Source organism: Bombyx mori, chromosome 8 (assembly GCF_030269925.1).
Source record: "Bombyx mori chromosome 8, ASM3026992v2".
In the NCBI taxonomy this organism is placed as follows: Eukaryota; Metazoa; Arthropoda; class Insecta; order Lepidoptera; family Bombycidae; genus Bombyx; species Bombyx mori.
In genome coordinates, this window is record NC_085114.1 from 15,093,513 (window position 1) to 15,119,573 (window position 26,061).

At 42.0% G+C, this 26,061-nt stretch overlaps 1 protein-coding gene across 1 annotated transcript; it reads left to right on the forward strand.

Annotated features, from left to right (window-relative positions):
- The first annotated feature begins 353 nt into the window (after nucleotides 1-353).
- Nucleotides 354-25,763, forward strand: LOC101744165 (uncharacterized). The gene is made up of 18 exons (XM_038012594.2): nucleotides 354-459; nucleotides 4,521-4,664; nucleotides 5,512-5,636; nucleotides 6,414-6,586; nucleotides 7,598-7,731; nucleotides 10,043-10,245; nucleotides 11,541-11,729; nucleotides 12,205-12,347; nucleotides 13,772-13,923; nucleotides 14,559-14,740; nucleotides 15,754-15,929; nucleotides 16,351-16,760; nucleotides 16,990-17,173; nucleotides 20,568-20,965; nucleotides 21,327-21,499; nucleotides 22,611-22,720; nucleotides 23,756-23,894; nucleotides 24,975-25,763. The coding sequence occupies exons 2-18, from the start codon at nucleotides 4,523-4,525 to the stop codon at nucleotides 25,317-25,319; spliced, it is 3,378 nt and encodes a 1,125-aa protein (XP_037868522.1). The 5' UTR covers nucleotides 354-459; nucleotides 4,521-4,522; the 3' UTR covers nucleotides 25,320-25,763.
- Nucleotides 25,764-26,061: the final 298 nt, after the last annotated feature.

A 26,061-nucleotide genomic window follows, 5' to 3' on the forward strand; every position in this document is an offset into this window, starting at 1 on the left:
TTCGGTTTGAAGGGCGGGGCAACCGTTGTAACTAAACATGAGACCTTAGAACTTATATCTCAAGGTGGGTGGCGCAATTACGTTGTAGATGTCTATGGGCTCCAGTAACCACATAGCACCAGGTGGGCTGTGAGCTCGTCCACCGATCTAAGCAATAAAAAAATAAAAAAACAATACATATTATCGAAATGAAATAGTAGTTAGGAGTGGTCAGTTTCCTTTTAATATGGCATTGAATACGTAATAACAAAAAAAATTAGTAATGACAGTGGCAAGTTTACAATGATGACTGTGATATTTCCGCTTGCGGCGCCATACCAACCATGGCATTTGATTCCCGCGCTTTGCCCGTGGCTGTATCTGGCGGAACAACGCACGGAGCGCTAACAAAAAAAAAAAAAACGCGCGAACTTTCTTTGATTCACAGAAGTGATGCAGTTTAAATCTGCATAAAATCACGTATGTATCGTTTTTAATCTTGTGTATACATTTAATGGAGCGAGAAAGTAAGGTAAGCGTCCCATAAATAAACGTTTGCGAGTTTCGGGAGACCTTCAGTGTAATTCTACTCAGTTCGTGAATGTTTTTGTTGTTTGTATTTTTTAAGTTTTGGAAATTTCGTAAACCAGTTTTGCCTTGATTATGATTCGCAGCAACGTTTATTGTTTTACATTGTGTTAAAATACAGTTTTTCGTATGTTATTAAATTGTAATTTATTATAGTATTAAATAAATACAATATACTAACGTAAATTATAATAATAGAAACGGCCGTCTGGTGTAGTGGTAAGTGACATGGTCACTACACAAGGGGGTCGTGGGTTCGAATCCCGCCAAGGGAAGATATTTGTATGATAAATATAAAATGTATTTTCCAGGGTTATGGATGTATATTAAATATATGTATGTGTATAATAAAAATCTTACATTTATTTCCGTTATCTGGTACATGTAACACAAGTTCTTTACGAACTTAACACGGGACCAGTTAACGTGGCGTGATTGTTAGTAAAATAAAATAAATAAATAAATTTTAGATAAACAAATAAAAGATTCTGTTTAAATAAAAATTACCAGAGAATTAATTAGAGAGTTACATGTGCTGCCCGATTTACATCAGCGATTTCTCTGTCTTTATTTTTTATCGATAGTCTAGAAGAAGTCCTTATCAGACGCTCAGCAGTGTCCTTGACATTGCTGATGTCCGTGAGCATCGGTGACCATTCACCATCACGGCCGTATGTTTGGTACCTATTAATGCAGTAATAAGAAAACAGCGATGGACCGCCCATTATTATTTTTAAAATTAGTGACTTTACAGGGTTAATTTTGGGTTCATTGGCGAAAATACTCAAAGTACACGTTTGAACGGCTATCGAACTTAATAAAAAAAAAACAATGCGTCTTTTAGTTATAAACAGCGGTGCCTCTAGCAACGCTGATTTGAGGTCAAACTTAGCATAAGATTATTCATTATAATTATGAGAAATTGCACTCTTATCTAGCTAACAATGCGGTAATGAGCTTAAAGAAAAATACACATTATAGTTGAATGACGGATAATTTATTAAATTGATTGTTTTTTGGTGAGGGACCTTGCTGCCTACAATACGACACGGCCGTCTCTGTCAATGCTACATTGTTCATGTTTGTACAATGAACACACATCTCTGTAAAGTGATGAGAACCCTACTCGTCGACCTTACTAGTGGTAGGGCCTCTTGTGAGTCCGCACGGGTAGGTACCACCGCCCCATCTATTTCTGCCGTAAAGTAGTAATGCGTTTCGGTTTGAAGGGTGGGGCAGCCGTTGTAACTATAGTTAAGACCTTAGATGTCTATGGGCTCCAGTAACCACTTAACACCAGGTGGGCTGTGAGCTCGTCCACCCATCTAAGCAATAAAAAAAAAAGAACTCGGCAAAGAGTTCGACGTGCAACCTAACCCATGCATCAGCCCGCGGAGTTTCTCGCCGGATCTTCTCAACGGGTCGCGATTCCGATCCGGTAGTAGATTCATTCGCGAAACAATTGCTCTTGAGTTGTTAGGTCTCCTTCGGAGGCGCTCGGGCAGTTGTTAGCAAATCCCACCCCTCTTGGCTGAGCCTTTGCTCGCCCACCTGTCCTGGTGAAACTGGAAAGGCCTCTGGGCGACTAGTAATCTCTCATTCATTAAAGTACCTAAAATAAAAAAAAGATGTGTGTAGCCTGTTTATGATGGTATTTTACATGTTCCTTCATAGCTTCTAACTTTATTCACGAATTATACGTGTAGGACAGCAGTCGACAACTTTGTCAATCAAAAGAACAAAATATAGATGACATACAATTGAAATTTATTCAAAGTGCCATTATTTTTTAACAAATATTTTTATAGCCTTGTGTTTAAAAAATTTTTACTTTTCTCTTACGAGGCAAGATAATATTGCGTGCCTGAACTAAACATTTTGCGAAAGAGCCGTAGTCGAGGTGTCAAAGCGCGGCAGGTTTCTGACCACTTTTATATAAGGAAACCTTGAAGCGTCTAAAGTACATGGTAGTAAGATGTTGAGAGAATCGTTTTTTGTTTCTCATGACTATTTCGTGGTTTCATGATGGTAGAACGTCTTGTGGTCCGCACGGGTAGGTACCACCACCCTGCCTATTTCTGCCGTGAAGCAGTAATGCGTTTCGGTTTGAAGAGCGATTAAATTTGTAAAATTGATAAATTAGCGTAATTTTTGGTAGTAGAGCGTAATGTATGCATTACTGTAATTTACTGGTGGTAGGACTCTTGTGAGCCCGCACGGGTAGGTACCACCACCCAGCCTATTTCTGCCGTGAAGCAGTAATGCGTTTCGGTTTGAAGGGTGGGGCAGCCGTTGTAGCTATACTGAGTACCTAGAACTCATATCTCAAAGGTGGGTGGCGGCATTTACGTTGTAGATGTCTATGGGCTCCAGTAATCATTTAACACCAGGTGGGGTGTGAGCTCGCCCACCCATTTAAACAATAAAAAAAAACCTTTCTGCCGATTTGCGACACGAAGCATTTATGTCTGCGGTTCAAAGGGCAAGGTAGTCGACAATTGAGGCTTGACCTCATGTCTCATGATTTCACGTTGTGGTTTTGATCCGCAGCAACAAAAAAGTCGTCGAAATTTATAGATTTTCGTGATCGAGTTTCATTACTTTCTGATTATTCAAATAGCACCGATCGATGTGTTGTGTAGTGTAGGATTGGCGACCAACAATGACAATCAAAACTTGTATTGTCCGAGTTCCGCCGGAAGTGACATTATGTCTGACCGGTGATGCGGACACGAGGCCCTGGCTTCGTGATGTTACCGAACTAATTTGAAGTTATTTAAATGTGGTCACGGAATATATGATGACACAGCGGTCTCGCTGTATAGTTGTTGCAAAGGACGAGCGCACCTTTATTATTATTATTTTTATTGCTTAGATGGGTGGACGTGCTCACAGCTCACCTGGTGTTAAGTGGTTACTGGAGCCCATAGACATTTACAACGTAAATGCGCCACCCATCTTGTGATATAGGTTCTAAGGTCTCAGTATAGTTACAACGGCTGCCCCACCTTTCAAACCGAAACGCATTACTGCTTCACGGCAGACATAGGCGGGGTGGTGATACCTACCCGTGCAAGCCCACAAGAGGTCCTATCACCAGTGATTACGCAAATTATAATTTTGCGGGTTTGATTTTTATTACACGATGTTATTCCTTCGCCGTGGAAGTCAATCGTCAACATTTATCAAGTACGTATTTCTTTAAAAAAATTGGTACCCGTCTGCGGCATTCGAACACCGTTGCGTCGCTACATACGAATGCATCGGACGTCTTATCCTTTAGGCCCCGTCGGCTTCAAAAGTTTGTAGTTGTAATCGTAAATACACATTTTCGTTAATGTGTGCGCCCGACGGACGCAACGGTCAGTAGCTACATCAGCTACATAACGCCTACATTGACGCGTATACAGATTGGTCACCCACACAAGTAAGGGCGGCGCGCAGTCGTACTTTGCAACAAGTATAGTAAGTTGGTGATAGAATTGTCTTCGATTCGACTCGAAGACGCGGAAGATAGAGTTTGGTGAAGGTCGCTCTAAAAAGTACTTAAATGAGGTGAGATTAATTAAAAGGTGGTCTAAGGAAAAGTGTGAAATTATTTTTTTCTAAAGTCTCATGTTATTTTTGTAAAGATTAAAATATAGATTCTCAAAACTTACAAAAAAAGTTAATCCGTTCCTTTGTTTACGTGAAAAGAGGTCAAACAAATACACCAATATTTATAATATAATAACAAGAATATCTAATATAATAAATAGGTATTAATAAAGTATGGATGTATGCATAAGACGGTGTGCCATTATGAGCAATTTTGCTTACGATTAGCTCATCTGTCACAGGTTAAACATCCGATCTAACTGCAGCAGCTTAATATTTATCCTTATTTAAAAGAACACATACAATTTAGAAATACAAGTTAATAGAGTTCCTATTGATATTTCTGATATGGCCAGTAATGGGAGCTGGAGCGTCAGCAGCGGCCAGTGAAACGCCGGGTGGAGACCTTCGGCTTCCAGCATCGGGGTTGCGTTTCACCACAAATCAGCTTCGAACTCTAAATTCCTACGTCGAGACTCTGTGGGAAGATGACCAGAAAGGTGAGGAGAGCGTGTGACTTTTAAAAAAGGACTGTCATAGGAGTTCTGCAGGTAGGGTTGTGAGCTAGCAGGAGCAAAAGCCTTCCATTCCAGTTTCTTCCATTTGACTCCATACAGAGGAAGGGCCGTTCGAATCGTCGATAATCCCATTCTCACGGATCGTTTGGAACCTCTGGGTCTGCGGAGGGACTTCGGTCCCCTCTGTATTTTGTACCGTATGTTCCATTGGGAGCTCTGAGGAATTGTTTGAGATGATCCTCTCATCTCCTTATTATCATCGCACCTCCCGCCATCGGAGCAGAGTTCATCCATATCATCTGGAACCGCTGCGTTCATCGACAGTGCGTTTCCAGAGGTCTTTTTTGCCACGTACCATCCGGCTATGGAATGAGCTCCCCTCCACGGTGTTTCTTGAGCGCTATGACATGTCCTTCTTTAAAAGAGGCTTGTGGAGAGTATTAAGTGGCAGGCAGCGGCTTGGCTCTGCCCCTGGTATTGCTGAAGTCCATGGGCGACGGTAAACACTCACCGTCAGGTGGACCGTATGCTCGTCTGTCTAAAAGGGCAATAAAAAAAAAAATGCGTGTGTTGGGGCACAGTCAACCTTTGTGTGTTTGGGTAATCCTGAGCTTTCCCTGTAATGAAAATATAGTACGAAGTGTACGGTTGCTGATGCAAATTAAAGGGGGTAAGCTGCCCTTTATAAATAAAACAAGTTAGTTCCGATTTTAATCTGTATATTGTCTGACGTGTCGGGTGGGCTATGTATGACTGACTATATCAAGCGATGTACAAAACCGCATGCGCTACTAAACTGTGTCCCTACAGGAAGCGTACTTGTTTTTAGGAAGAATATCGACGGAAACCGAGAGCGCTGTTGAGAGTTTGGTCCAGAGAATCGTGGATGGGGCTGGACGTCGGGACCCCAGGTTCGGGTGTTCACACCTCATCGCTTTGCATCGTGGAAAGAAGGTAGCTAAACATTCCTCATTTCAAAATGCCAGGGCAAAATAAACCGCTCACTCTGGTCTGATTCGCGATTATTAGGTACTTTCAAATGGAAGCTCATTTTCTTTTTAGATGGGTGGAATTTATGAGATCATATTGACGTATGCGTAACCTTCAAACAATGTGTTAAGATATACCGTTACTTCATTAGACGCGAATCGTTTTCCTTGAAGCTTGTGTTAGTCGTTGAAAAGTAGTTTTGAAGTTTTTAACTTGAGCCGATTTTGACTACGCATTTTTCTTTCCTTTTCTAATAGCTGGTAGCCTAAGGGCTATTCCAGCTACTCACCTACCGATAGGTGAACACAATACCGAAATAAAAATGTTTTTGGGTCTATATTTTTTGGCACATGACGCATTGACTATGAAAATTTGTGTATGAGATCTAATGCGAAGATTACTTAAGGGTTTGCCTACTGTTTGCTATTTAAGTTTATCTTGAGAATGTTTAGAGAAAGTCTTGCTCAGTGCCCGACCTTACGAAGTAATATTTTGAATGTTTACGTAAAGTACACCTGTACCTGCAAACCGATTGAAGCAGTAATGCGTTTCGGTTTGAAGGGTGGGGCAGCCGTTGTAACTATACTTGAGACCTTAGAACTTATATCTCAAGGTGGGTGGCACATTTACGCTGTAGATGTCTATGGGCTCTAGTAACCACTTAACACCAGGTGTGTTGTGAGCTCGTCCACCCGTCAAAGCAACAATAAAAAAAAAACTAGATGCTGGAACTTGTTTCAGATGAGGTCCCGGTCCTTGGAGTACCTAGTGACCCTGGACTCTCTTCCAGTACTCAACTCTAATGACGAATGTCGTCTCCATGACGGTCCAACTGGTTACGGCCGGGTCCGGCTGACGGGGAGGGATGCTGAGAAATGGGAAGAATTTCTGACACCTGCGGGATACTTGTGCCGGTACTTTGGGTTTTAGTCTCGAAGAACTTAGGTAGTTGTGACACATTTTGCGAACTATTCCCATATGGACATATTGGTGGTAGGACGTCTTGGGAGTCCGCATGGGTAGGTATCATCACTTTGCCTATTTCTGTCGTGAAGCGGTAATGCTTTTCGGCTTGAAGCGTGGGGCAGCCCTTGTACTTTAAAAATCGAGAACTTAGAACTCATATCTCAAGGTGCGTGGCGGCATTTACGTTGTAGATGTCTAAGGGCTCCGGCAACCACTTAACACCAGGTGGGCTGCGAGCTCTATACATAAAAATGAAAACATATGTTCGTATTTAATTTGCGTAATAAGCGATGATGGTAGTTGTCGTGGTCTAAAGGATTAGACGCCCAGTGTACGCATGTCAAAGGAAGCGATTGTACCTTGGTTCGAGTCCCGCACGCAGGTACATGTTGTTCTAATGATATGCGTACTTAGCAAATTTGGAGCTATACGACCAAGGGAAGATCTTCCATCGAGCGAGTGATATTGCTCGGTAGACCGACAGTCCGAATGTTGTTGTTCGGAACTTGTATATATGCAAGCTTATCCTGAAAATGTCATAAGCGAGGTTCAGGCAACTGCCAAATATCGTTGCGTTGTATGATGGCTACCGTCACATCACTCCCGGGGTCGTGTTATTAAGAGTAAGCGTTGTCCGTGTTGAGATTAGCTTGCAAGTGCCGCCATAGCAAAAGTTCACGAATGACTTCCACGGTGAAGGAATAGCTTCGTGTGGTAAAAAATAAATTCATAAAAAAAAAGATTTCCGTAATTACCGATGGTAAGTTGTGTTGTGAGCCTGGATCAGTAGTACCATCATCTACCTCCTGCTACACAGTTACTGCTACTTGGCCCGAAGTTTAGAGCAGCAGTGACTTCAATTGAGACTGCGACCTCATGTCTCAAGGTGTCAGATTGTAATTTATCAAAATCTAGAGCACTCATAAATCCGTTCTAATGGAATGGTTTGTTTTTGATAGGGACAAAATAGTAGAGCGTTGGGTGGGGTTGGTGGCGCGCAGTACGGGCGCGCGGGGCGGGGGCGCAGGCCGGGCCCTCGCCGCGCGGGCCGCTCTCAGGGCGGTACCCAACCAATACTGCTACCTGGAGAGGGGTAAGTCTTGCACATCAAAATTAAAGTGTAAGGTGACGCTTACACGCTCCGGTAAACACTTAGCATCAGATGGGCCGTGAGCCTATCAAAGCAATAGAAAAAGCTATAAAACAAATAAAGAAAACCAAACCGGTTGATGAACGCGAAAAGTGAAGAACGCAGAAAGTGGTGCTTAATTTTTATTTTTTATTTTTTTAGATATAGATATTAGATTAGATGCCTAGACCAGGTCATGGTCATGGCCCTCGTAGTCCTGAGGTCGAAACTGTATTACGACAGTTTCGCTCTTCGGGCTTGAGGTCAAAACGATTACTGGTGGCCCGGAGGCCTTTCCAGTTTCACCAGGACAGGTGGGCGAGCAAAGGCTCAGCCAGGAGGGGTGGGATTTGCTAACAGTTACCCGAGCGCCTCCGAAGGAGACCTAACAGCTCAAGAGCAGCTGCTTCGCGAATGAATCTACTACCGGATCGGAATCGCGACCCGCTGAGAAGATCCGGCGAGAAACTCAGCGAGCTGATTCATGGGTTAGGTTGCACGGCGAACTCTTTGTCGAGTTCGACGAGTACGGTTACCGGGGTCCCTAAGCCTACTCCTAGTGTTAGAGCTGAAGGCGTCTAATGCAAAGGTTATTGGATCTGATGGATCCGTAAGGACGTGTCTAGGGCGTCGACGGTGACTGGCTCCTGCGTGATCAGGATTCGGGGAGTAGTCAGCGGCGGCAACGATAAGGCGATTATCATGACGCATAGTCTTATCGAAGTACCGTTCCGACGCTGACTTCATGTATTTCTGGATAGATTCGAGGCCTAAGTCGTCGTGTAGGTCAACGTTCCTCACGAACCACGGAGCTCCGACGGCTAACCTGCAAAAGCGGGATTGTAGAGATTGGAGGGTGTCTATGTGTGTGCGGGTCGCGTGAGCGAACACCACACTCGCGTAAGTCATGACGGGCCTTATGCAAGTTTTGTAAAGTGTCACCTTATTCCGAAGGGACATTTTACTCCGCTTACAGATCATGGGGTAGTCTACCGAGAATAAACGCGGCACGGTCACGGACTGATTTTATATGCGGGCGGAATGTCATCGATGCATCCAGGGTAATGCCCAGGTACTTGACCTTCCTGGCCCAGGGTATGGGTTGTCTAAAGAGAGTAATCGGGGGTGTGAGATTCCTCCTCCTAATCCGGGAGGAAATCCGTGTGGAGGTCAAACACTGAGTTGTGTTACGGCGGTCTCACTCTTCAAAACAGTGTGCTTAGTGGGAGTTTTTTTAACTTGTCGTAATTTGTATGGAGTTGGAACAGCGCCCCTAGCGACAAACGAATTTAAATCGTTCGTAAATTTGAGTTAACTTTTACGTTATCGAGAACGTTAACTCGCTCGCACTAAGCACACAGAACTAATGATCGCTTCTAGACATTAGTATGCAGGTTAATGGTATACTGTATAGGAAAAGAAAGAGTTTAGTATATAGAGCAAACAGCACACGTGTCGTTCCCACGCCTCGCCGACTTCGCCCTTACTCGAACTTGATAAACTTTTAATTAAAACGATTTTCCCCCGGAGCTCGGGAACGGTCTCGACTGTGAAACTAAATCGTTTACGATCCGTATCTCACACCGATTTATAGAGCGGCCGCCGCTTGTCAAACTCGCGCTATTAATATTCGATGGTTCTGTTGTTAGGATTGAGATCCAAACAACAGGGGCGGGGGTTGAATGTTTGTGAAGTTATCAAGCTTTGGTTTATGTCGTGAAACAGCGTGGTTCATAATTAATTTATAGGCATTAGAATGCTCTGTTGGATTAGGGCTTGGTGATGGCTAGGATGCCACGGAAACCGGGTTCATGAAGTAAATGCGATTTCCCGGTCGCAGTCAAGTTTTTTGTTAACTTGGGTATTGTCAGCCTTAATCGCTTTGACGACTCGTCGGTCGGGAGTCCTCGGGGTAGTGCCGCGAGTCTTGATGTAGTGGTGACCGCGGGAAACCCTTTATTCTGATCGGGTTCTGACCCCGGACGGAGATTGGACGTCAGATGTGAGAGTGCAAGGGGAGTTATTTGATGCGGGAAGGTCCTAAAAATATTCTTAGGCCCGCGGTCTGCACGCAACTAAGCAAAAAAAAAATCCAAATTTAAAACTTTAAATGACTCTCCTGTAAAGTTGAAAAATGTCGTTTAAACCAACCAAATAGCCTTTGTCTATGAAGTCAAAGAGTTTCAAGTCTAATAACTGTGTTCACATTGTGAATTCTATCATGGGTTTGAATCGTGAATTTAAAGAATTTCACCAAAGCTGTTCTTTCCTCAAGCATCGTCAGGTTTCACCAGTATCGACCGTCGTCTGGCCATCGTGGAAGGGGCGGTGTGGGTGATGGTCCGCGTGGGGGGCGGGGAGGCTGAGGCCAAGCTCGTATTGGGAGCCAGGGTCCAGGGCTGCCACCCACAGGCCTACACAACCAGAGTTCCTATAACACATCCGTTGGCGTTGCTACATTACACTGCAGCTCAGGGGGTAAGTTTTAGAGAGAGATAGAGAGAGAGAGGGAGAATATACTTTTTTGCACACCAAAACCCAAACAAAAACAGTCAACAATTGTACAACGGGCGGACTTATCGCTAAAAACGATCTCTCCCAGACAACCGTATAATTTACAGAAATTCCGGAAAAGATAAAAATACAGCAGGCTTGTTGCGGTGTACTATTAATGATACTTTATTAAAGAAAATACATACAGATAATATAGATATATACCGTTAAATATAATATGAAATCACTATATGATCTATATTCCAATATAACTTACATACACATAATAAATAAACAGTATGGATAAAGCATAAACAAGCAAACAACATTTAAACGGCCATCTGGTGTAGGCGTAAGTGACATGGTCACTACACAAGAGGGTCGCGGGTTCGAATCCCGCCAAGGGAAGGTATTTGTATGATAAATATAAATGTCTTTTCCAGGGTTATGGATGTATATTAAATATATGTATGTGTATAATAAAAATCTTACATTTATTTCTGTTATCTGGTACCTGTAACACAAGTTCTTTACGAACTTATCACGGGACCAGTTAACGTGGTGTGATTGTTGGTAAATATTTATTATTTATTATTAGGCGGATTAGTAATGTTCCTGCACCATTCCTTTAAAGCATTAATTGAGATAACATTTAATTGTCTATAATTTTAGCGAAATATCTTTGATCATATTTGAAATTTGTGGTGTTGTGTGGTTAATTTAAGCACCTTGTTCTATATTTTAATGGTTAATTATTAAAACTAGAGGACCCGACAGACGTTGTCCTGCAAAATTCATTCAAATCGATCTAGCCGTTTAGTTGTAGTACAGATAAATAATCTAGATACCGACTGCAGCGCTATCTGCCGGGCTGATTTGTGAATCTAAACCATCCAGGGTGCCACCCAAAGGCATACAAAAAATTCATTCAAATCGGTCTAGCCGCTTAGGAGCTTAGTGACAAATACACGCACAGAAGAAATATATTTACTAACTGTACCCGGCCGCTTCGCTGGGCATTTAAAATTAACATTATTATTTCTCACCCCCACAAAGATTCTCATCATTAACGCCCCCGCAACTGGTGTAGGGAGTCCAACACTCATATAAATATTAGCTTATCGTTAAGTACCTGTGTTTTCTACATGGATACCAAGTTTCAAGTCAATCGGATGCATGGTTCAGTAGTTATAAGGGAACATCCGTAAAAACCACTGTAGATTTATATATTAGTATAGATTAAAATTAAAACTTAATAATTTGTAAAGTGAAATTTCCAGATGTATTATGCCGTCACGGCTGGACCTCCTCTGAGCGCGGCCTGTCCGGACCGGACCTCCACTTGGCAACTCTGGCATCCGGCGCTGGAGGCCACCTTGGACGCTCATTGCTCTGAGCTGTCCACGGTGGCCAGGATCGCTGGAGCTTTGAACGCTCTGGTCGATAAAATGAGAGAACAGAGTCACCAGGTAAGACAAATAGGAGAGCTTAGACACTTTTATAGTAATTGTATTGATAGTAGAAAAATGGTGCGCGTGCAACTTTGTGCACGTGAAAGAAGTGAAACTTCTTTTGCGGTGTTTAGTATTGTGGTTTTCTAAACTTTTGATCCTTAAATCAAATTTATCTTGTAATAGGGAATGTCGTATATAAGATAAACAACCTCGCTTTGTCCTTTCCCTCTATCCACGGTTGAATGGTTCGCGAGACGCTCTGTCTATTTTCTCACTCTCGCTCTGCCTAAATTGTATCTTATCTCTCTAGCCGTAACGAATCTGTCGCGAGTTAAATTTTACTCTCAACGCGTCTAAAGAAGTTGCACTTAAAAAAATTGAGAAATATAGAATTCAAATCGGAATTAGTAGTACACTTTTTATTAAGCAAATTAGATACACGAAGACTGATAATAGCCGGGATCATTGAGAAGATCATTTCCATTGTCAGGGCAGTCTCCGAGCTACCAGTCGCTACCTGGTGCAATGTGCTCTCCGGCGTCGCCTGGACCGGTGTGCGGGCTACGCCTCGGCGGCCGCGCGGTGCTGCCCCGGGGCGCATGCGTCACACCACCTTCTGCTCGTACTGGATTCGTGAGTCGAAGCACTAGATAATAACTACAACAATCATACGATTCGTTGATAGTGTCTATGAGCTCTATATCCAACTAATACTAGACGAGCCGTGAGCTCGTTCACTCCTTATAAAAGAAAAAAGAAATTTAATATGTATCGCACATAAAATAAGAATATGAAGAAAAAAAATAAGACTATACTTTATTTACTCTATAGATTTTCATGTTCTTCAACCATTATTTGAATGGTCTATAGTTAATAATGCAAGTGGTCCCCCAGTAGTCGAAATCCGACTATAATTAATTGAAATTATAAGTTGGAACATTGTTATGGTTCTATTGTCAAAGACTATTTATACTTCTATAATATAATCACAGATTTCGCCAAGACTACACTAAAAACAAATTATATTAATCTATTCTCAATTTTACCACAGACTTTTTTCTTCTTTCTCCCCACCTTATCCCACTAGGTGGGGTCGGCCCTATAGACAAATATTTGTTATTAGAGGCAAACAATATTAATTTAAATTTCAATCTCAATTTGACTACAGACTTTAACAATAAACTAAAGAGTATAATAATATATATGTATGTGTGTGTGTGTGTGTGTGTCAAATACATGGTATTTGTGTAATGTTTTTATTTATTGATTTAATGTATTTTTTGTGCATAATTAAAAAATAATAACATTCTGCACTCTTTCTTTGTATTCTCTTTAAGTGTGGAAGATTTCATACTCCGTGCAATTTTCGTGAAAAGGAGTACAAAGTTTATGCTTCACGTATTAATATGTACTAGACGATGACCATCTTGTTATGTCTTTAAAGCGGTTAGTTGCCCTCAATTAAGAAAAACAGTATTATTATTCGCCAATAGATGTCGGGAAGTTGATTATTGAAAACACGAATAAAATAACATTTTCTGCAAATAAATCGTAGCTGGATCGATTTATCGCCCCCGAAATCCCCTGTATACTAAATTTTATGAAAATCGTTGGAGCCGTTTCCGTGATTTAGATTATGTACATATATATTAATATCCAAGAATTGCTCGTTTAAAGGTATAAGATATAAAACTTTTGGTTGGATATGGGATGAAATATCTCAGTAAAATGGTGGTGTTTTACTGAGACTTTTTCAGTGAACTTTTTGGAGGATCCCGAGAAATTACGACCAGCGGCTTTATTTCATTTTCCCACAATTGTACACTTTCACACAAATTAAACAGTTAATAAACCACCGTAATTACACATTTAAACCTGAAAAAACACTAAGTAGACAAAATAACACAAAACACACCACTTCATTCTTCGCGTTCCCGCCAAAAAGTCAACTGACAGCGTCATCTATATGATTAATCAACAGCCATAGAGTGCTGTAAAAATGTACTTTAAAGAGGTATAGTTTATATATAGATTACTCTTCCTTTTTTATTGTACAGTTTGCTATCGATATGCGAGCGTGGCGGAGTGGCCGGGTATGTGCACCCCACGGACCGCGGGTGCCTGGTTCGTCGCGGCGCGGGGGACGCTGACTGGGACAGTGACGCTGTCTGCATCGCAAGTTGCTTACGGAACTTGAACAGAGTTGCAGGTGAATATAAAATTATTAAAAATACTATTACGCTATTATTTAACGCGTTCTTTACTTACTGGTTTTTAATTTAGTCAATTATTTTATAATATACAAATCCGCATAAAATGTTGAAACAAATTGTTTTTAAATTTTGTTCTCAGAAAGGTATAGATAGAGTCACTGTCGTATTGAAAATTTTTCGATGAATAATATTTTTATTCATTTCGTAATTTCATTAGTAATATAGGTAATTTATATCGTCGTGTTATAGGTAATTGGTTATGCGAGCCAATAAGCTTTATAATTATACGTCAATAAATGGCCGTTCGTTTTGGCATACGAGATGGAAACGCACCCAGTTTGACGTACGTATTCGAAGACTCAGTCGTATTGGAATTCAAAAATGCACGTGGTAGAGTCAAGGCATGCATTTTGAAAATGATGCAACTTTAATTAACAGGTCTCTACCATGAGGCTTCACTGAATTTGCCCCCGATTACGAAAAATTAAAAGTGCATAATTTTATTTATGGTTAGTTTGTGAATAAAGTCAGTTTCACGATTCAGGTGGTTAAGAGCTTCATGACTGTATCGCAGCAGAAACGGCGGTGGCAGTATATGCAAACTCTATCTCCGCTCTACCTTTATCTCTAGGTGAAGAAATTCCCCTCACCCCAGCAGAATCTTTGGAACTAGCGCTTTTCAACCGCTGGGAGAATTTGAATCGAGAACTTAAAGCTTCTGTCGGTTCTACAAGCACGTACTCTAGGAGACAAATACGCTACTTGTGGAGAGTCGTCACCGAGCTTGTTAAGTGCAAAAGTATGGTTTATTCGGTAAGTTATAATATGTGTGTATGTCATCAGCCGAGAGTAGCATTATCATATCTTTTATTGTAAGAGTCGTAAAAGGCTTTTTGTATTATTGTTTTATTGCTTAGGTGGGTGGAAGAGCTCACAGTCTACTTGGTGTTAAGTGGTTAGCGGAGCCCATAGACATCTACAACATAAATGCGCCACCCATCTTGAGATATGAGTTCTAAGGTTTCAGTATAGTTACAACGGCTATCCCCCCTTTCAAACCGAAACGCATTACTGCTTCGCGGCAGAAATAGACAGGGCGGTGGTACCTACCCGCGCGGACTCACAAGAGGTCCTACCGCCACTAATTACGCAAATTATAATTTGAGGGTTTGATTTTGATTACACGATGCTATTCCTTCACCGTGGAAGTCTATTGTGAACGATTGTTAAGTACGTATTTAATTAGCAAACTTGTACCCGCCTGCGAGATTCGAACACCGGTGCATCGTTCGACACGAATGCACCGGACGTCTTATCTTTTACGCCATGACAACGACCAATGTAAAATAAAATACATGTAAAAGAGTTTCGCACCTTTTTGGTGTTAAGGGCTTATTGAGCTCCATGGACATCGGCAATGTTTCTTGAATGTCTCGTTGGGCTACTAGTCTGTGACTATTATACAACCGGATCCGGCTTCCATTCCCGGTCTCATTATCGTAGAACCATTATTTATTGTACAATGTTTCTTTTACAATTAAAAATTTGCGAATTTCCGGTCAGGTTTTTTCTTTCATAAGCACTATTTGTGAGGCGGCAATATACTAGTATATAAGCAGAAGCGTAAATTAAAGTTATTCTAATTAAAATGTCGGTTGATAGGTCTAAATTATTGTTTTTGTATGAAATTCGTATATTTCATCCAAAAATCGAAAATTGGAAACCGATTGAACCTCAAAAATATAAAAAAAAAAACTTTTTCGATCTGTCGAGAATTACTTTAGCCATTGGAAGTGGAAATTAAGAGCTGATGATTTTGACTGCAGGAACCTCATAGCAATTTCAAAATGAACTTAATACAGATGACGTCACCGAACAGCGAAGCGATAGAAGACTTGATACACATTCTGGCGATAATACTGGATCAGGCCAGAGACTTGTATCTGAATGGTCTCCAGTCCAGGACCTTGAAGGAGTTTGACCGGGAAACGTCTGTGTATAGGTGAGATTGAGTCGGTTTATCGTTTCCTGAAGGCTTGCTACGTGTGTGTGGCGCCAGCTCATTGGCATCCCAAGGCAAATGTCGCTTTGAGACATGAGGTCGTAGTCTCAATTGTGTGGCTGCCCATGCCCGTGAGACTGTGATTTACAAGTAACGTATTATCCGAGTGATACCTATACTGCACTGAATCTTCTTCCTGCTGCTAGTAAATGAAGATAAAAACACATACAAAAGAGACTTGTTATTTAATGAGCTACCACCTTTCCTCGGTCGAAAAGTAAAGATATTCTCCTGATTTTTGGTAAAGAGGCAGTGTGGTCAATGAAAGAAGATGGCTTTCGAAGCACTTCAGACAAAACACAACTAAAATACATAGCCCTGACTAAAACAATGTTACTATAAAATATTCTACTACCCACAGATCAAAAAAGTGGAACAAACTAAAAAGCTACTACGATGCTTCTTCGGCGTGTCTCATAGATGCCGTTAGACGTGACCCTGATCTGCAGAACCAAGATTTGACCAACCCTCAGACCTTGATGAAGAGCATCTTGAACTGGCTTCATAAAGGCTGTAAAGAAGACAAAAAATATTTAGCACCGGTCCTGAAGCCATACTTAGATGGTCTTTTCAATTCATCTCTGGAGAATTCTTGGTTTTTAGAAGACTTTGAGATGAAGCAGTCATCATCGGAGCATGATGGTTTGAAAGAGTTCTGCCTTGGGGTTCATGATGGAAGTATTGATCCTTCCATGGGATTGTTGGAAGTGGCCAAAAAGTACACTTGGGCCAAAGTTATGGTGGACTTTGTGGAGAAGTTTCGGCATATCGGTAAGTTCCAGGAGCTCTATGATTTTATTATTTGGAATAATATTCGATATAAGTATTGCACAACGCATTGAAAGTCATAATTTTTGCCGCCTACCGTCTGCTTTTGAAATGAACTGCATTCTACGGTTTTGCATACTAGCTCTATAAAATGCCCTCCTTCATATAGGGTATGACAGAGGTCCGCAACTGTATATCCGAATGCTATAATAGCTTATTGTTTTGATTGAAGAGTTTCGCGTGGTGTTCCCCTCAAGTGGAGGGGCGGCGGTGTGCGCACCCCCTCCGCCCCGAAGCGCGCCCTCCTCCGCGCGTACCCTCACGCTGACCGCCGCCCGAAAGTCGGAAGCTAAACTAAGGCTGGCGGAGAGGTGCGTCATAGGCGCCTTCCACGACGCACTTACCTTTACTAAGAGGTAAGTGTTTTACATTCAATAAAACATCAAACAAAAAAAAACAATTAGTACTACTACTACTACATTACCTGATCAGGCGTTACATGTTTATAGTTTTCATTTACCACAAAAGTAAAATAAAATTCAATAAAGAAATATGCATTGTTATTTGATCCTTCGAGCCGAACATGACACTCTTAAAAAAGCTGTGTAAAGCGGCTTATATACCTTTAAATATATATCGATAATAAACACTCAAATAAAGTGCAAACAAACCTGTTGATCACACAATATTTTTCCGATGTGGGAATCGAACCTACGACCCTCGGCGCAACAGTAAAACACAAAGTAAATAATTTGAAGATTTACTGATGGTTGGACGTCTTGTGAGTCCGCACGGGTAGATACCACCACTCTGCCTATTTCTGCCGTGAAGCAGTAATGCGTTTCGGTTTGAAGGGTGAGGCTGCCGTTGTAATTATACTGAGACCTTAGAACTCATATCTCAAGGCGGGTGGCGGCATTTACGTTATAGATGTCTATGGGCTCCTATAACCACTTAACACCACGAAGGCTGTGAGCTCGGTCATCCATCTAAGCAATAAAAAAAGGACGAACTCGTATTTCCCGATAATTAAAATTGTGAGCACGCTCTTGTGTTTTATGTTACCATGAAATTTTCCCGAAATCCTATATTGTAAAATTGTCTAAAATGGTTCACTGTCAATTGAATATTTTACGCAGATTGGCCGTTACGGTGAATTATTGTATCGTTAGAGCCGTTACGAATATCGTTAGGTCGATAAAAGCTACGGATCCGATACAGTTTTGTAAAAGAAAACAGTAATTTGTGTATATTGGCAGGTGAAATTACGTGGGACCTTTTGCGGTATTTGGCTCAGCAACTTACTGCCCTCTTATGGCAGGGTGATCATTATTGCTCATAGAATCATGTTGGAAACATGCTTAAAAGGATGCCTTTGTGGCGGGTAGCCATCATACAACGCAAAATAATTGACAGATGCCTGAATCTCGCTTACGACATTTTCAAGATAAAGCGCATATATACAAGTTCCGAACAACAACATTCGGACCGTCGGTCTACCGAGCAATATCACCCGCTCGGTGGAAGATCTTCCCTTTGTCGTATATATCCTCAAACCTTATAGTCTATGTTTAATATCATTGTCAATCTAAAGGTTGCCTGAAATTTTTTAGTACAATCAAGTCAAGTACAATCAAGTATAGTCGAAGTTATGTTACACATTCCTAGTGTTCTTTTCTATGTAACAAAGCTATGAGTTGGATTGGAGACTTACAAATGCTTTTTTATTGCTTAAATCGAAGAATAAGTGGCCCAGTTGGCGTTAAGTGACTACCGGGGCCCACAGACATCAACAACGTAATTGATCATGAGAAATGAGTTCTAAGTCTCAGTTTAATCATGCAACGGCTGCCCTGCCCTTCTAACGGAAATGTATTACTGCTTCACGGCAGAAATAGGCAGGGTGGTGGTACCTACCCGTGCGGACTACACTTCCTTACTACCAGTAAAAAGCCATGGCTATTCATATATAGACATATATCGTCTTTTCGCATTAAAAGTGTACAATTTCCAAAAATATTCGAAATTGAGTTAATATGCGGAATTATATTTGGTATCACCAGTATTGTTTCTCATAAATACTGTCTAAAGAGCATAGTTTAGTTTTAGTTCTTTTTTAGTTTATCTATGTTTTGACTACTATTAACAAAATTAATACATAATTTTATCTTTCTTTAAAAGACAAATAATGTAACTGATAAAAAAGAAAAATAAATGTTGCAAAGATGATTAATATTAAAAATATCACATGTTAAACCTTTGAAACACTCTCCTGTAAAATTAGTAAGTTTTGAGATTATACAGTTTTAATGCGAGAAGACGATATATCGACCATACCATTTTTTTTAAGAGATTTTATGACCTGGTAACTAAGACCTTTAAGTCATGTCTTATTTTACTTTATATTCTTAATTTTATGAAAAATGATAATATGGAGTGAAATGAAATGAAGATGATTAATTTGAGACATTAATCAACTGGGATGAATTTAATGAAATGAGATGATATGGGATGAAATATAATCGCAGTAAAATGGTGGTCATTTACTGAGATTTTTTCAGTGGACTTTTTGGAGGAACCCGAGAAGTTACGTCCAGCAGCTTTGTTTCATTTTCCCACATTTGTGCACTTTCACAGATATTAAACAGTTAATAAACCACAATTATTACACATTTAAACCTGAAGAAACACTAAATAGACAAAATAAAACAAATCACACAACTTCACTCCTCGCGTTCCCGCCAAAAAGTCTCGACCATACCAATTGTAACTTTACCAGACTACCGTCATTTCTGGAAGCCTAGAAAAATACGTACCCCGAAACGTTTCCAATTAATCGATAATGTTTATTTCTCGTAATTAATACGCCGTCGCGCCTTGAGTGACGAGGGTCAGCCCCGCCGCACCTGCCGCGCGTACATTCTCTGAGCGGGTTTATTTGTTTAGGGAGATATTAATTGATGAAATGTTTCGCGTGTACCGATTAATCAGGTCTTGTTTCTGTTTTTTTTTATTGCTTAGGTCGGTGGACGATCTCAAAGTCCACCTGGTGTTAAGTGACTACTGGAACCCATAGACATCTACAACGTAAATTACACCACCCACCTTGAGATATGAGTTCTAAGGTCTCAGGTATAGTTACAATGGCTGCCCCACCCTTCAAACCGAAACGCATTACTGCTTCACGGCAGAAACAGGCAGGATGGTGGTACACGTGCGGACTCACAAGAGGTCCTACCACCAGTAATTACGCAAATTATAATAAATTATAAAATATATAAGTAATTACGCAAATGAAAATAAAAATTAAATATAATTAAATAATTAAATATAATTAATTAAAAAGGAGAAAAGAGAAGAAGAAAAATAATAAAAATCTTACGTTACGGACGTTTTTTCCCGGTTAGGGTACCCTTCCGCATCGTCCCATAAGGAACGAAGTTCCAAAAGTGATGTTATTACATGTATTTCACTTAATTTCCTTCCCCTCTCTCTCCCTTTCGCTTCCTTTTAAAAGTACAAATCCAGACGTTTTAAAAAAAAAAAAATAATAATATAGAAGTTTGTTTGCAGCCAAAGCCCTCCTCAAGTGAAGGTGAAGGCCTCCTCTAAAGAATATCATCTGTTTCATTGTTAGATGTTCACCTTTTCTTGGTTGGTCTACCTGAATACATACCTAAAAGTTGTATAAGTGGAGTTACAAATAAAGTAATACAGAATCAAGTGAACTAGGTACTGCAATATGTGTATTTATTTCCTGGTAATGATTGTTACATTTTACCTTACTTACCTGCAACACTTAACCAACAGCGGTATTCCACGCCACGAAAGCGAAGAAATTCTTGCGAGCGTCAAATCGGGAAACTACTGGAGGAACTCCGCCAAGCCTGATATCATACCCTCGACATCGTACCAAGACGTCTCCAAGCTGAACTTGGAACCCAAGCACAGAAGATCTCGGAGGAACCGACCGGTGACGTCATATTTTCCAGAAATTTCCATCACAAAACAAGGTGACGCGAAGACCTTGAGGAGAAAATACCATACGTTGAAGAGTCTAGTATACACTGAACCCGTGGAGAGTATCAAAGAGTTAAGAAAGCGACCACGGTCTGCTGGGTCTACTCTCAGGAATAAGGAGGCTCTCAGTAGACCTAGTCTTTTGGAAACTTTGGACTTTATTAACAGCGTAAAGGACGCTCTGAGCGGTGAGTTTCGTGGCCCATTTAATTTTTAAGTTTTTTTTATTGCTTAGATGGGTGGACGAGCTCACATCCCACCTGGTGTTAAGTGGTTACTGGAGCCCATAGACGTCTACGACGAAAATGCACCACCCACCTTGCGATATAAGTTCTAAGGTCTCAAGGATAGTTACAACGGCTGCCCCACCCTTCAAACCGAAACGCATTACTGCTTCACGGCAGAAATAGGCAGGGTGGTGGTATCTACCCGTGCGAACTAGCTAGAGGTCATACCACCAGTAATCTTTAACGAATTAAATTATTTTGTTGTTGTATATTGAAAATTAAATTGTCTGTTTGTTGACTGAAATAAACTTGGATGGTCCAGTCGGAGAGTCTGGCGCGTCTGATGCCGAGGAGTCGGCGTGGTCGCCGGCGGACGAGTGGCTCGTGGGGCAGACGGCGCCGCTGAGTCTGCTGGGCGCGCACTCCGCGGGGGACACTCTTCATTTGGCGCTGGCCGATTTCATACCGGCTCTGTTGAATCGAGGAAAGTTTACTGTGAGTGTGCTTTTCATTCAATTGAATGATGCGTATCTTTTGGACAGGAATTAGTATATTGAGGCGTGATGTCCGTGGACATCATGGTGAAGAAATAATAATGTGTAATAAGAATCAAACCCGCATAAATATAATTTGTGTAATTATTAGTGGTAGGACATCTTGTGGGTCCGCACGGGTAGATGTCATCACCCTGCCTAATGCTGCCGTGAAGCAGTAATGCGTTTCCGCTTGAAGGGTGGGACAGCCGTTGTAACTATACTGAGACCTTAAAATTTATATCTCAAGGTGGGTGGCGCATTTACGTTGTAGATGTCTATGGGCTCCAGTAATCACTTAACACTAGATGGGCTGTGAGCTCGTCCATCTACCAAAGCAATAATAAACAAAAACTTCCAATAGTTTTGGAAATCGGTGTTCTTCTAAATTTTTTACCAGGAAAATGGCGGTTCTTTAATAGCTTTTTGATCAATGTTTTTATTGATTTAAAATGGTATTTCAGTTGATGATTCTCCAAAAAGTTCGTGTCTATTACGAGGGATTTTTATGTTAAGCAGACTTAATACGATAAACATAGGTAATTCTTAGGTCAGGACAAGTAATATCTTCCCGCGATGAAGGTCAAGGGGCGACCTGAGGGGGTAGAGGCCGTGCGGTGCGCTACCAGTACTCTAGCGCGCCGCCAAGGAGTATCCATAATAGAGCAACCGGTTGGCGGTGTATCGCGTCGCGACTCGGTAGGCTGGTTCTGATCCAGCGGGGTATTCCGGGACACCGTCTGGGCGGCCTGACGAGCTGCCGTACCGGGACGGCCGACGTTTCAGAGCCTTCGATTCGCCTCGAAGGATCCGTCGGCCGGGCGTCCTTGGGGTGAGCTGCGCCGTCTGGTTGTAGTGTTGACCGCGGTGACCCCCTTACCTCATCCGGGTTCTGACCTCGGAGGGGATCGGACGCTTGGGAGAAGGGTGCAGGGGAGTCGTTTAGTGGGTAGGACCCTGCAAACATCCTTGGGCCCGCGGTCTCGCAGTCGCGGACCAGTCCCACATACCCCGCGCGCCCCCACAAGTAATATCTTGAGTGTTGTTTCAGTATTGTTGTGTGTATTATCCAGGTCCTGCAGGAGCTGTGCGCGCGGCTGGGCGCGGGCGGCGAGGGCGCCCTGCTGGCGCTGCACCGGCTGGCGCGCGCGGCGCGGTCCCGGAGCAGCGAGCGCGCCGCCAGGTACGCCGCGTGTAATTAGTTTCCAAACGATTCTTTTTCACCTGATGGTTCTCTGGAAGAGATCGCTCTTAGTCTACGGACACGAAACTTGCGATGGCCGAGCGATGGCGGCAGCGGCGCGACGGCGATATATACAAAAGCATTGCACAGTATGGGGACGGGCACGAAACGGGCGATGGCGGAGCGGGGCGATCGAGCGATGTACGGGCGATGATGAGGCGACGGCGACGCGGAAGCGACGAGAACAAACTAGTTTGGTTTCGTCGCTTGCGCGGGTACACAGTGTTGTGTTCAGTTATTATTTTAGTAATGGAAATTGATGATGAGGAATTTATAATTTAACAAAAAATTTAAAATTTCATTGAATGACACCTTAGCGCGTAATAAAGCGTAGAAAATTCTCCCCAATTGCGTCTTCGTTAATTTATTGGATGAACACCATCTCTAAGTAATAATAATAATTCCCTCATCAGGGGACTAGGCTCCAATAGTTCTTTTCGACGTAAGCTTATGATTCGCACAACACTGTATGAGCGCGACTGCCCGTCAGCTTGTTTCGTGCCCGCGCGAGATATCGCTGCCTGCCCGCCCCGTGTCGCGTCGCCCCGCTGCCGCCATCGCTCAGCCATCGCAAATTTCGTGCCCGTAGACTTAGCGATAAGACCGCCAATTTTTTTGTATTTAATATTTCGCATTGTTTCTTTTGTTGGTGTACAATAAAGAATATTCTCTCTCTCTCTCCCTCTCTCTATCTCTCCTCCTCTATCTCTCTCTCTCTCTCTCTCTCTCTCTCTATCCCTCTCTTTCACTCTATATGAGTCGGAACAGCAGATAAAATGACAGTCCATTTGGTGTTAAATGCTTACCGCTGTTGGACATACACCTTAGTCGTCTCGGCACATGGTCGACTAGGATTTTAGTAGTCATTCAAGGTTCTCCCACCAGATCTTTGATAAAAAAACCGTAATCGTAATTATTCAGCCCCACTATGATGCAGATATTAATTAACTCCATACCATTTCTAAACGTCAACAGCTCTTGGAGACTTCCTGAAGCATACCCCAGCAGGTTGGAGTTGGTGCAGACGTACAAACCGAGGTCACCAGACTATGAATCAGGGGATGAAGAGCCTCCACCACCGCCGCCGTTACCGCGCAGGTCCAGCAGGAGACAGGTGCGTTGTAGATGAAGTCTTCTCACTAAGCATGTGTTGTTAAGAAAAATCTGTTAATTTTTAGTCATATCATCTGCTGCCAATTCAGGTGTCGGTGGTCAATAACGAGCCACAGTTATAAAAATATTTATAATTTGCGTAATTACTGGTGGTAGGACCTCTTGTGAGTCCGCGCGGGTAGGCACCACCACCCTGCCTATTTCTGCCGTGAAGCAGTAATGCGTTTCGGTTTGAATGGTGGGGCAACCGTTGTAACTATACTTGAAACCTTAGAACTTATATCTCACGGTGGGTGGCGCATTTACGTTGTAGATGTCTATGGGCTCCAGTAACCATTTAACACCAGGTGGGCTGAGAGCTCTTCCACACATCTAAGCAATAAAAAAAAGGACGATTGGAATGTGAATAAACTATTGTGGTGAGGTCGTTAACCAATAAGTCCATAGACATCATAACAAAGTGGCCACCGCTTTCTTGGAGACATGAGAGCAGCCGCAATCTCAACGATGACTGGTCCACTCTTGGATACTGAGCCCAGAACAGTTTCGCGGAGGAATACTGCGGAAGATGGTACTTACCCTTGTGGGATCACAATTCACGAACTTCATTTTTAGTAGATGATGTCATTCCTTTAATTAAAAATTTGTACCTAATAAATAGAACATTAGTCAGAAAATTTTATGCTAACATTTTTGATCAGTCACAATTAATTTAATTTTCTTAGAAGTACAAGTCGTACTCGTCAGCTTCGCTGGGCATTTAAAATTAGCATTATTATTTATTGTCATTATTATTAGGGAGTCCAACACTCATCTAAATATTAGCTTATCCATTAAGTACATGTGTTTTCTACATGGATACCAAGTTTCAAGTCAATCGGATGCATTGTTCAGCAGTTATAACGGAACATCCGTAAAAACCACTGTAGATTTATATATTAGTATAGATATAAACTCACAGCTATAATGATGGTCATTGTCGACCATGGACATCAGCAACGCAAGAGGCACAGCTCAACCGCTCATCCTCACAGTTCACATATAACTTAGCATCTACTTACCAACAAGACTATGGTTACAGATAACCTACACGGACTACACCGCCCTCCCCCCCCAGTCCCCCACCCGGCCGCCGGTGGGGGGGCGCGCCGCCGTCACCAACCCCCTCTACGACGTCACCACGACGCTACCCAAACACAAACTCACAGTCAAACGATCGAAGTCCTTAGGCAGGAGTTGCAGCACAAAGCTGGGGGACGGTTTCAGGACTTTGGGCCACAGGAGTAGGACTAACGACGTGCTGACGGCCACCGAGGGCATAAGCGGAGCCACGGGAGTAGAGTCGAAAGGATATCTGTTCTATCGTTACAGCACTGCGGATGTCGTTGGTGACTCCTACAGAGTACATAGAGCCACTATTGAGTGATTTTCCGAGTGGGACTCCTATAAGGACGTGTAGGATGTGGTGCAGAGTCCTAGAAGCAAGGGCAGTTGGAGAGGAAACTAAATAAAGATGCTGCTTCAGACCAATAATTTATAGTCCACCAGAGTAGCTTTTGTCACATCGCAATAAGAACGGAAAATGGGACTCTTTATAGATGGACAGGGAAACTCACGATCCATAAGTTACCAGATATCGGAACACGTGCCGCTACCCGCCTTGAGACATGAGTCGGAGTCTCAATTGTGTGACGGCTGTCTCATCCTTCAAATACATGACGGCTTCGTGCAATAAAACAGTGGACACAGTGACTGTTCCCGAGGGTGTAAGTGAAGGAGGAGTTAGAACTTTGTCGAAACTTTCTTCTACAGGTAATGAAGGCGTGCTTAGAGTGAATAGTGTGAATTATTAAAATAAATGTTAGTCGGATTTTGCTTTTATTACCTCAACCTGTCCAAAAAGTCCGAAAATACAATCATTTATGTAGAATGAGGATCATAGCGTATAAAATAAAACTTTCACTGTTCCATAATCTTTTCTTATCTATATATATAAAAATGAATTGCTGTTCGTTAGCCTCGCTGAAACTCGAGAACGGCTGGACCGATTTGGCTAATTTTGGTCTTGAATTATTTGTGGAATTCCAGGGAAGGTTTAAAAGATAGATATGTATGAAAATGCTCGGAATTAAACAAAAATAACAATTTTGTTTTCCCTTTGATGTTTC